Source organism: Telmatherina bonti, assembly GCF_933228915.1.
Source record: "Telmatherina bonti genome assembly, chromosome: 10".
Classification (NCBI taxonomy): domain Eukaryota; kingdom Metazoa; phylum Chordata; class Actinopteri; order Atheriniformes; family Telmatherinidae; genus Telmatherina; species Telmatherina bonti.
In genome coordinates, this window is record NC_136628.1 from 29,446,002 (window position 1) to 29,458,705 (window position 12,704).

Genomic DNA, 12,704 nt, shown 5'->3' on the forward strand with positions numbered 1-12,704 from the left:
ATCGTTCCGGCTCATTTCAATGTGAAGCTATGACCACAACTGACCACTACGATGGCAAAATAAATGGATGAAAATGAGACACCAACCTGGTCGAGCAGCTGTGCCTTCCTCCTGAGGAGATCTGCCTCCTCCTTTAGTTGCTCATTTTTGCCTCGCTCATCCTCAAGCTGGCTCTCCTGGAACAGACACGAGTCAATGTTTGGATTAAACTTCTGATCCCAGAATTTCAGGAGATGCTGGACTAAACGGACTGCTTACCAAATCCAGACATCTCTTCTGTCGCTTCTTTACTTCATGCTCAAGATTTTCACATTCTTTTCTCTTCTTGCTCAACTCACGTTCCTGAATAAACAGTGATGAAAAACACATGTATTCTTATTTTTGATTCCACTTCTTCTCAAGGATCCTATCAAAATCTTTATGTAACATCCATCTCCTGCCAGTTATCCGGGGTCGGGTCGCGGGGGCAGCAGCCTAAGCAGGGAAGCCCAGACTTCCCTCCCCAGCCACATTTGCCAACTCTGTGGGGGGGGGGGGGGGGTCCTGAGGCGTTCCCAGGCCAGCCGAGAGATATAATCCCTCCAAGATGTCCTGGGTCTCCCCCCGGGATCTTCTCCTGGAGGGGCATGCCTGGAAAACCTCACCAGGGAGACGTCCAGGAGGCATCCTGACCAGATGCCCTAGCCACCTCAATTGGTTCTTCTCGATGCAGAGGGGCAGCGGCTCTACTCTGAGCCCCTCCTGGATGATCGAGCTCCTCACCCTATCTCTAAGGGAGAGCCCGGCCACCCTGCGGAGGAAACTCATTTCAGCCGCCTGGATACGAGACCCACAGCTCATGACCATAGGTGAGGGTAGGAGCATAGATTGACTGGTAAATCAAGAGCTTTGCCTTCTGGCTCAGCTCCTTCTTCACCACGACAGACCGCCGCAGAGTCCGCGTTACTGCATGTAACGTAGTGACAATTATTATTTTCTGTTTACACCTTGCAACACAGAAAACACTGACTTTGGCTTCCATGCTGACCTGTGACACAGCAGAGCTGAGGAATTACAAAGCTTAGCATCCTCTAATTATTCTAAATGCAGCTTACATGCAGAAGCAGCATCGGAGAAATCAGCTTATATCAGCATGACCACAGGACCTCAATAAAACATTATCACAGTGGCTGTGTGGAGGGAAGCTACAGAGCACACGGGCTAATTGCTGACCACCAGCAGCAGCTGACTGGAAGAGATAGTCCACTGTAACCAGTGATGATATGACGAGACAATAAAGATAATTAAAATGCAATCTGTGGTCTGATTTAGCCGATTGTGCATCAGTTGCAGCTTTGATGAAGGTCGGATGAATGCGAGGATGTCCTGTTGTATCATTATATCCTGACTGAAAACTTAAACTTCCTATCACATGATAAAAGCCTTTCTCCTTAAGTTGCTCAGTAAGTGCAACTCGTGGTTTTTCCTGGCTCTGGACCGAGCTGTTCCCTCTGCATTTAATCCAGAGGACTGCACAGTCTACCTTAGCTGGCTTTAATACATACAATGCAAACCTGAAGCTTCAGAACTCCCTTGAATTCTTCACATGCTTTCATAACTTGGTCAACCAGTGGATATCACTGGGAATGTGACATTTATCTCCATACATTCTCACTTCTGATAGTATTAGAGGAAAAACCAAGTCACGATGGGAAAAGGAAACTGTCCTGCAACAAAATGCAACAAAAAGCTTGATCATATACCACCAGTAATGACCTGAATCCACTGACCTCCTGTCTGTTACAGAACTGATTTATTTAGGCTAAAATGGTTGTCCTCAACCTGTCTCGTGAAACTTTTGTCTCATTATACTCCAGCTAGAACACTGAAGCCGACTAATCACATGCTTTCAGAAGTTCTAAGATCCAGGTATAAAAATAGAGATCGTGCAGACACGGTGGCTGATCCTAATCATGAAACAACGTACCTATTCATATAAGAACAGCCAAGACCTTAGAAATGTGAAAAAAGCTAATTAAAATTTCTTTAGCTCTACTACAGACGGAGGTTGATTCCTTGATTTTTTACCCCTTTTGGTTATTTTTGCATTAATTGGAATCTTACTTGACTATGTTCAGTCTGTTTTATTATTCAACTGATTTTACTCACTCTATCTTATTGGATTTTAATGACTAAAATTTTACTACCACACATCAGCTCGCGCTATTCCAAATGTTGATAAAAGCAACATTTTTCAGAGGGACACTAGAAAACTCCTGCAGTAATGAAAATATTCCTCTGACAACAAACAGTTTTTATGACCATTAACAGTGTTCTGTGCAACAAAAGAGCACAATGGTCATTATGAATTCCTTTGGGGCATCTTTCCAAGCAGGATAACTGTTGGTGCCTTATGGTGAAGTGGCTGAGGATCCATGGTCTGATGGAGTTCACAGTCTCAGCTGTCATCAGCATGGATGATGTGAACCAGCAACTGGGCTTCACCTCTTTAACAACATCCTTTTATTCAAACATTGTCACGTCAGGATGGTTTCTGAAGAGCCGTAAAACACCACATCAATATCAATAAGCAGTTGTGAGAAAAGATACAGCCCTGTGATGGACTGGTGTGCCGTCCAGGGCGTACCCTGCCTCTTGCCCAGTGATTGCTGCGATAGACTCCAGCTGACCCACGACCTTTAATTGGACAAAGTGGCAAGAAAATAGTTGGCTGGATTTATAAAAGATACCCTTGCAATCTACATCTATGCAAGAGGACACGACCCTCATGTGAAGGAGGAATTGGTAACCTATACATTACATTTACAAAGGAAAATCCCAAGTTTCCATATACGCTGTTCATTACTACATCACTCTTTTAGTAATGTTTTCATACATTTACGGTCCTTTTCCATTAGTAGCATCTTGTCTCAACTTAACTCACCTCGGCTCGGTTTGTAGGGTTTTCCACGAGGCTTTTTTACCCGTTTACCGGTATTTTTTTGGTAACTCCTCAGCCCAGGTTCTAAGCAAGCCGAGTCGGGTTGTGTGTGACGTCGCCAGACTGCATGCCGCTATTGGTCAGGGGTGCGGCCAATCAGAGGTCAGGGTCAGAGAGTGATATCACTGGAAGAGCATCTCAAACTCGCAAAAAAAAAGTTGTTTACATTGCGTGACAAGCAAGGGCGCAACAAAAGTCTGTTCCGTGGTCCAACACTGAGGTGGAGACATTTCTTTGCTTGGTTGCTGAGGAAAGGATGCAGAGGGAACTAGATGAAATGAAAAAATCTATCAAGAACTTTTCAACTCAATGTCTACGGGTAGCAAAGAAGTTTCCAGCAGTGTCGAGAAAAGCTGAAAAAGAAGGGACCATCGGCAGGTCAAGGACCACAATGGTCGGAGTGGATTAAACACACGAGACTGGAAGTGGTTCCAACAGATGGATACGATTTATGGTCAGCGACCAGTGAGCCGCAGACCAAGTTGCCTCCAGGTCCTGTGTTGTTATAGAGCTTGTCGTGCACAACACTGACGTCACAGTGATTTCACAAAAACCCCGCCCATTTTCTACCTGGTACTAAATGGTAATGGGAAAGAAACGGGACCAAGCTGAGACAAGTTGGGGCGAGTTAAGTTGAGACAAGTCGATACTAATGGAAAAAAGGCATTACATGACTCAGATACCTACATCTTATTCTAAACTAACTAATCGTTTGAATGGTTTTATACAGTTATGCTTTCCTCAATCATTAAATGAACTTGCGTGTCTTGTTAATTTGTTCATTATAAACACTGAAAAACTAATCCTTATTATCTCTCTGACTGACAGACTGAATGCCGATTCGGCATGATGATTCCCATCAAGGACCTGGTCACAGTTTTATCAGCACTGACAGGATCTGACAATGCATGACAAAAACCAGGATAACAGATGTTTACAGACACAACCGATGTTCTCCACAGCGGGCAGCTAGTTTTTAACATCATGTTAGAACATGATGGGCTCGAAGACCGGTTGAATGCAGAAAAACAGACAAAACTAATCCTGAGCTGCAGGTTTATGGGTTTCAAGCAAAACAACAACCTGGATAAACACAACAACAATCTGTTCAAGTCCTGGAGTGATCAGCTAGAACCTAAACCTGAACCTAATGCGGCGTCGCTGAAGAAACCTGAAACTGCCAGAACACTGACACCTTGATGATCTTAAAAGAATCTGCCAAGAAGAATGGAAGAATTTTCCAAGAAAAAGTTGTCGAGATCAAAGGGTCAGTCGTATATAAAGCAGCCGTTGGCACAAATTTAAATGATCCAAATTACAAAGATCCACATGATGAGGGTAGAAACTTAAGTAAATATGATATTTATGTGTTAAAATGAGAAAGGATATGAAATGTCTGTAACCAGCACTGCTGAGTCCATTTTTTTTATTTTTAATTTTGCTAACTTTTTCCCATTTATTCCTATATTTGTTGTAAGGGTGACTTTGTAGCCTAATAAACGCAGGAATGCAAATGATAAATGGGTCAAAGTGGGTCCAACAGGCACCATGAGGTTGCAAGTTATTCTCCCATTTCCAAGGAAATAATACCTGCAGTCAAATAAACACATCTGTGAGAATTACTTTACATATTTAAACTATGACAACTTCATTCATTCATCATACTTGCAAATTAGCACAGTACAAAATACAGACCAGCTGTAGCTACTTCAGCAAACATTAACTTATGACACATAGTACAAGGCAACAATGACTCCATTTCTCAGTTGTTAAATAATCTATTTATCTGTTTGTAAGTAATGTTTTATGAAAGACAGACTAAAAATCTTTCCATCATATCAAAGAACCACCATGTTTTTAGTCAAACACGGAGTTAAACTATAAAAATTGGGCTTCATGCCTCAAAAGCTGCAAGAAAACGTCATTTCCGGACTTGTGTGACTGCTGCAGACAGTGACGTTTATGATTCAGCTATGAAGCAGCTTGTCTGGTTGCAACTGTACTGTCATTGCTTTAACTTGGACTGACAGCTCTACCTGCTATTAATTCTTGTCATCTGTGTGAGTCACACTGTTGACAATCTGTCTACAATGTCCTGACACAGAATTTCAGCAATACTTAAAAAAAAAAAAAAAAAAAAAAAAAAAAAAAAAAACATGTTACATGAATCAATTATGCCCAGAGACTTTTCATAAAATATCATTTTTCTTTTGTCCATGAAAATCTTTAACTTTTCAGTTTCATGTTTCTTAATGTTTATCAATATTCCTTAGAAAACAACTGTTTCCTCAGAAAATGTCTGATTCGAAGGGCAAAAGCAGCATAAGCTGCACCAGCTTGTAATGAGTTAAAAGTGAGAGCGATGTGCTGCTTGTCTGTTTCCAAGCGACAAGATCATCCCAGCATTACATAACAAATCTGACTGTAGTTTTTCCATCAGTGGTGGTCAGCTCAGTTACTGAACTCATATTCCAGCTTCACTTTAAATGCAAAGTGGATTGCAAAGCTAGATCCCTGAAAGTTGGCACAATATACAGTGACTGCTGCTGAGCGGGTTCATTGTGGAGGACTGGAGTGGACCGGTTTGAAAGCACAGTGGTTTAAATCATTAAACCACTACATTACTAACACAATAAAACAAGTTATTTGTAGCCTATATTTGATAATGGTGAGGAAATGATGCAGTATGTGATCTTTTTGTCAGCAGGAGGGTGCAAAATAACTGATTGCATGCTACTTTGTTTTGTTTTATTCTTTTAAATTGTCATTAAAAAAAAAAGCTATCAATGTCAACGTGAAAAACATCTTCATCGGATACCAGATGTTCTCACCAGAAACTGTAGGTGCTGCTCCTCTGTGTGTTCCTCCTGATGGGAGGCGGTCGGGCTAAGGCCCGGATGGGGCGTCACTCGCAGCCACGACTCCTCCTCCTCTGCGGGAGTTTTCTCACACCTGGATGGAGCTTCATCTAATGCCACACACGGGGTCTCTTCTACAACCTAACAGGGGCAGGAAGAATAATTCATCAGGAAATTTTTCACCAGGAAATGTTAAAAAGATCCACTATTAAGTAATAAAAGCCTCCTGTTCTGATCCATGTCTTTTGGATCAGAACGGGAGGAAGTAGACGATAGATTCAATTCATTCTTTGTATGATATGGACTAAATCTGGAAAAGGCCGTAGATAGACAGACAGTGCAAATGCTGTTGACATGAGCAAATTTACTATGTCTTTAAGAGCAGTGGAAGAAAATCATATTGATGGCATTGTCAATGGCTTTAAGAAAAAACCAGTACGGACTGGGATGATGTCAACATTTAACAGTAAAGAGTGTTATTGATGGTGTTATAAAGCCACTAATGTACAATTTCAACTTGATGTAAGAAGCTAAAGTAGTTCCTACTCCTAATCCGGACATAAGGACCACTTTACTAGTTACGGGTCCATATCAGGATTTGTCCAGTTGTCCAGAAAGTTCTAAAACAATCTGATGGTTCTGTTGAGAAACATCAGCTGCTGACAGACCACCATTATCCCTTTCATGCATGGATTTAAAAAAACAAAACAAAAAAACAACGCCACCTTTTAAACAGTATTTTACCTTTATAGACACATGCAATGATACATTTTTATTTATTATTGATATATATTGAATTCAATTTATTATAATGTATTCCATATAATATGTATAAATAATATTCATAATTATACTATGTGAATATTTTACAAAATATAGCTGTATCATTTTTTTTCCCTATTTATCACAAAGGCAAACATCCATAATTACAATGTATGCATTTATGTTCAGTGATATCATACATTTATTTATTCTTCAGTGAGTGGTAATGAATTGTATAACTGACTAACATCCACCAAAGTGGTTCATTTACAATAATGCCTTTCTTATTCATATTTATGCGAGAAAAAACATTGTACATAGGTGTCCACTGTGCCTGAAAGGAATGTAGATTGAAAGTATAAATATGAGATTGACAGGCTTGGCACTGACTGATTTAGTAAAGGAACAACTGAATATATACTGAATACTGATACAAAGAGGACCTGAAGAAGCATCACTTACTGGTTAGAAAAATTGAGAAGTATGGCTTCAGAAGTATCGTTTTGGACTAGAAAGCTATTTACCTAACAGCCCACACTTTGGTAAAAAAAAATAAGTTTAAGTCCAGACACAAGAATATTACATAGGGTGCTTCAAGGATCAGTTTAAGGTCCATAGATGTTTATGTATGTATGATATTTGTATATTGTATTAAGGCAGGGATGTCGAACTCCAGTCCTTGCTGGCCGCTATCCTGGCAGGTTTTTGTCCGACTCACTGCTCCAACACACCTGATTCAAAATAAATGGATCCAAGACCTTCTTGTAAACCTCATTGCAACAACCCATTATTTCAGTTTGGTGTGTTGGAGCACAGAAGCCAGCGATAACCTGCAGGACACCTCCTTCCATCTGGTACAACAGCAATCAAAGAATAATCCTGGGGAGGGAGGGAATCCCTCGTGTCTCCAACCTGACTGAAAAAAGTTGGCAGGGAGTTTGTCCTCTCTAATTAGGTTGGACGGTTCACCGTAAGTAACTTGTCTTAATCAATTACTGTCACAAATCTATCTCCATAAACCAAATGATCTTTTAGGTAGGGAGGGGGGTAGAGTGATAGTGTTTAAAGGTTAAGAATCAGAAATCGGTATCTACTTTTAGAGCAAACCTACTAATACCGAGAGTAAAACTGTGCTAGTGCAGCCAAGGCCATGACCCAATAATAAGATCAAAGGCGCTCTGCCACGTGCAGCAAGCGGATCTATCCTTTACACTCTCCTTTGTTTTATACAGACACATCTCTGTCCCCATCAGGCCCGGGTTCTCCTTGCTGATTTCTCAGGGGAACGCCAGAAAACCACATGGAGAAATTAATTTCTATAACAGCATGTATTATCTGCTGAAGGGGGACTTTGTGCTTCTAATATGAGAGTTGATCCTTCACACAGCAGCATATGCATCCATGTAATTACAGCAAAAATGGTGAAAACCAACTCAGTCCACAGGCGCTGCATGTTGAATGATAGCGTTCTGCTGTTTTTTTAGCTTGTCTAGCTACATATGCAACAGCTTCCATCTGTTGGGGGGGGGGGGGGGGGGGGGGGGGGGTGTTACCATTTCATGATGGTAACTTATTGTGACTGCTCAGCATCAAATCATTGACTTGTTTGCGAAGATAAGTGAGGCTATCCCAGGTTTATCTTTTGGAAACCCGACCAGATGGTATTAAAGGTGGTGACGAAAGGCTAGCAGGAGGCACTACGGTAATTCCTTTGGCTCCTGGACAAGAACATTAGACGGGAATAAAAGTGTTGCTTTTTTTTCCTGCTAGCTGCTTATTTTCTGCCCTGCGAGTCCTTTTAGTGATCATTACAGATCCTGTCAAGTCACAGGTGCAGGCATGCCAGGTGATAGCCGTGTCCTGGCAAAATTCCCACATTTGTATTGGGTCAGACACAGTTAAACCAGTCAATCCTAAATTGAATCGTAATTAGCTTGAAGCACTTCATACTGTACACATTGAGTGGGCTGGCTTAAGTGTGCGGATTTCACTGCTAAACTCTGGCAGCTGAAGTGGGAGAGACACCAGCAGCATTTGTGGAAATCTTAACTTCTTAGTAAAAAGCAAAAAGGAACTTCAGGGTTTATTTCTGTATCAGAAGTGGAGACATTTTAATGAGCTACACTTTGTGAAAACTTCAGATCAGTATTTTCTTCCACTGAAATTCCTTAAAAAAAAGCTTTTTTGCAAAAGGGAATGCGAGAGCTCAAAATGATGAGTTCACAGCATATCTAATCAGGGTTCAGGCAGCATATGATATAATTCTAACATGGTTTTGACAAATGGACTCAGCGAGAAGAATATTACATAATGTCTCATTTATACAATGCAGGGAGAAAAAAGGGGGCATCAAAGAGTGCATCGGGCCAAAGCCTAATCTATAATAAATCATTTCAGAGCTTTATGTGCTAACACACTGACCTCACAGAATCTACTGAGACCCAACAAAGTGTGCAGTTTTAAGACATTTTGCTTGGAGACATTTTAGCTTTTATTTTCTTGTCTAGAAGGAGAAAAATCCAGTTCAATGATCAAACATGAAAAACGTCTGTAATTCTTTGCTCATTATCAAGACATCCTGTATTAAAATATTTTGTACTTTCATACATCTTAAACATGTCAAAAGAATCTATATAAAATGACGTCTGCTATAGCTGCACATGGCCTGAAACAGACTTTACAGCTCCTATTGTAAATAAGTCATCACAGGCGTGTGTTATCCTGCCTTTCAGTTTGATAGTCAGGTGGTTTTTTTAATCATATATTTCCTATTTTTCATTATGTTAAAACTATTCCCTTAATTAAGCATTAGATGAACTCATTTCATAAGACTAATAGAAAAAAGTATTTATTTTTGCAGTTAATGACAAAATACTCCTTCAGAGCATCAAATTCACTCAAACAAGGAAATATTCATTAGTTGTTTCAGTCCAACATCCAAACAAAGGCAACAATATTACTCTATAAATACATAAATACTAATCAAATGATCTTATAGATGAAACAGGATGAGCAGGATATTTAATTCTTATCCACCAATGAACAATTAAATTGACAAAATTGTGTTCATGCTTGCACCAGATTCTCTATTGTCATTATAAACAAAGTCCTCACAGACAGATGATTGGCCAATAACCGATAAAATATATTGCTGCACAGAATTAAATGTTTTCCTAGAAATGCAGTTGTTTAATCAATAAACACATCCTGAAAGGAAAGGAGATTAAAGAACGGTAAAAGTTACTTTTCCTTGTTTGTTAACACTGGTACTGGTCTGTTTTATAAGACATAAAGTCAAGCATCTCATCTTCCAGCTGAAGTCCTAAAAAACACAGCGTCACAAATGAAGTGTGACTGATTTACTTCATTTATTATGTTCATTTTGACTTTTCATTGCATTGCATAGTCAGTTAACTGTGTCAAAATGATGGTGTGTAATTTCTGGAAAAGTAAAAAACCAAAATGAAACAAAAACATAACGTGACTGAAAAATGTGATGATAATACATCTGCATAAATGACTGTTTTTGTTACATAACAAGTGAATAAGACACTCCAGCTAAATTTACAGCACTACCCATATCATTCGTCTTGAGTGAGTTTAACTCCTTATCAGGCAACAAACTTGTGTTATTTCAGAGCTGTCCAGGGTGTACCTTGCCTTTTGCCCAAAAGAATGCTGGGATAGGCTGCAGCTTCCCCGCGACCCTTAATCGGAATAAGCGGTTAGGATAATAAATAAATGAATGAATGTTACCCTAGATTTTGACAATGACACTCTTCTCTGTTTGAAATCTTAAATGTCAAATGATCTCAATGAGTCATTGATAACAGGTGGAGCTTTTAAGAAAAAAAGCTGCTGACAAGAGAAAATTACAGCACTGAGTGAAATTGTCCTGTTTCTGCCTACAATGCTGATGAAAGTGTTTATTATCTCATATTATTTTTTTTATTTCATTCATCTATTTTTTCTCTGTTTCCCCCCTCAGCATTTTTTAAATTAATAAATATATTAGTAAATTTTCAATTTAATAAATTTCCTATAATAAAATAAAAACAAAAAAGCATATTTAAATTTAAAAAAAAAAAATCTATATACATACCAGGATTAAAGGTAAAGTATTTGGGACTTAATCCAAGAGGCTTCTGTTATTTCAAAATGTAACTAAATATTCAATAAACAAATTAAATGCTTAGCAGCTGCATATAAATCAGCCTGAAAGGGTGACTTGAGTTCTGCCTGATCATATTCTTAATTATACTTGCAGCTTGTGAGTTTATTAACTTAAAAAAATGACAGAATTCAACAACGTTTTTGTTAAATTTGGCTGATTTGAAATTTTAGTTAGTTTTAAATCGGGTCATAAATGCTGAACACAAATAGTTTTGGTATGATGGAAATGATTTTGATTTAAAAAAAACAAACAAAAAACTAAAATAATTGATTATTTCTTTAAAAGCCTTGAAAGAATCCACTCAAAAACAGAAGAACACTTCTACAGTAGTGACAATGTCATTGTTCATGAGGATCTGGTATATTTAACAGTGCATGGATGCACACAGATGTGAATATAAATATAATAGTAGTAAGTTAATAGTGCTACATCATAGAGCTATAAAAAATGTGATGAAGAATGTTATCACACGCGTGAAGTCTCTCCAAATGTTGGCAGCCCAGCAGATCATCTTTACTTTCACACGGCTTCAGACAATGAGGTGCAATTGTGCCGTTTTCCCCACTGCTGTGGTCCATGTACACTACAGGATCTAGTACACCCTGGGCCCATGCATACTAAAGCAGTGTCAGATCCCATTCAGCAGGCCCTGAATGCCATAAGCACATTGGTGTAATCCCTGCAGACTACTGAAACGGGTAACTGGATCACTTCTTTTAAAAGCACCTTAATGGATTGGCCTGGCCGTTGATTTTCTTTTTAATGCGGAGCATATCGATGCCCACCAATCAACCGCTCCACCACGTTGTCACTAATTCAGTCTGTCTGAATTCTGCATCTGGAAGCTCCAAAATATGACTTACAAAACCGGGTTTCTGACAGGCTGCCCTTGACTAGGCCTCATGCTTGTCCTGTCTTTTATAAATAGTCAAATACAATTTGACAATGTACGTGCACAAAGGTGGGATTTACCACAGGGCTTCTTCAAATTAGTTGGAAAAAAAAAAAAAAGACAACAGCAATGTCACTTAAAAGAAAAATCCCTTTAGCTGAAAGTAAAACTGTAATGCTAAGATGTTGGGGCATGCAATTTAGTGATAATCTTGAAGACTAAGCTTGTGATTTTTATATTAAACACAAATGCAGGACCCTCTAGCTTGAGCCAATTCTCTTACACCCCTGATTTGTCATGACACTGATTATGTCCTCAAGTTTTTTAGCCGTTTCACAGCAAACAGATACTCATAAGAGCTTACCCAAAGACAGCTACAACAAACTGAGACTTGCACTTAAGACAGCAAAACTCACAAGACGACCTACCCCTTTCGTGTGATCTGTGGCAACGTCAAGGCTTCCCCCTTGGCCTGCTAGTTATCCAGAGCAGGACGAGATAGGAAAGTCTTCGCTGCGGCTGTAGTCTTACCTACCACCCAAAACCCTCTCACCGCTGCTACAGCAACAGAGAGCGGATTACTGGACTGTACCATTCTGTTGTTAGAGGGGATTAGAGTTCACACAACATGGCCCCTTTCTGGGTGTGCGCGTGGCACTGTGAGTGCGTGTGTGTCCCACAGATGAGAGATTACCACAATCGGCATTCTCATTTGAGCTTCGCAGGCAGAGAATTTACTCCTCCTCACTGTCAGTGGAGAATTGATAAAAAAAAACAAAAAAAACAAAACAGTATCCATGCATGAGATGTTTGCCCTGTGTGATCTGAATGTTATGCCCAGAAGCTGTGCCTTTAAATGCATCTGTCAAAAAGGACAGCAGGAAATTAGGCTGTTATCAAAGATCGAAACCATTTGGGATACATGAGATTTTGTATAGAGATTGGAATATGCAAACCAATTCAGAGATTTGACAAACATTGTTTTGTTTCCACTCTAAGGGGACTAATATGTAAGAGAACAGACAGCAGAGTATGAGA

The 12,704-nt window shown here is 39.5% G+C and overlaps 1 protein-coding gene across 1 annotated transcript in view; it reads right to left on the minus strand.

The window, feature by feature from the left end:
• tspoap1 (TSPO associated protein 1) overlaps positions 1-12,704 on the minus strand; it is a gene marked incomplete at both ends in the record, with an annotated part of 62,835 nt that overhangs the window by 23,647 nt on the left and 26,484 nt on the right. The window contains 3 exon segments of the mRNA XM_079247454.1: positions 87-176; positions 259-342; positions 5,812-5,979. Of these exon segments, the coding sequence (XP_079103580.1) occupies positions 87-176; positions 259-342; positions 5,812-5,979 (342 nt within the window).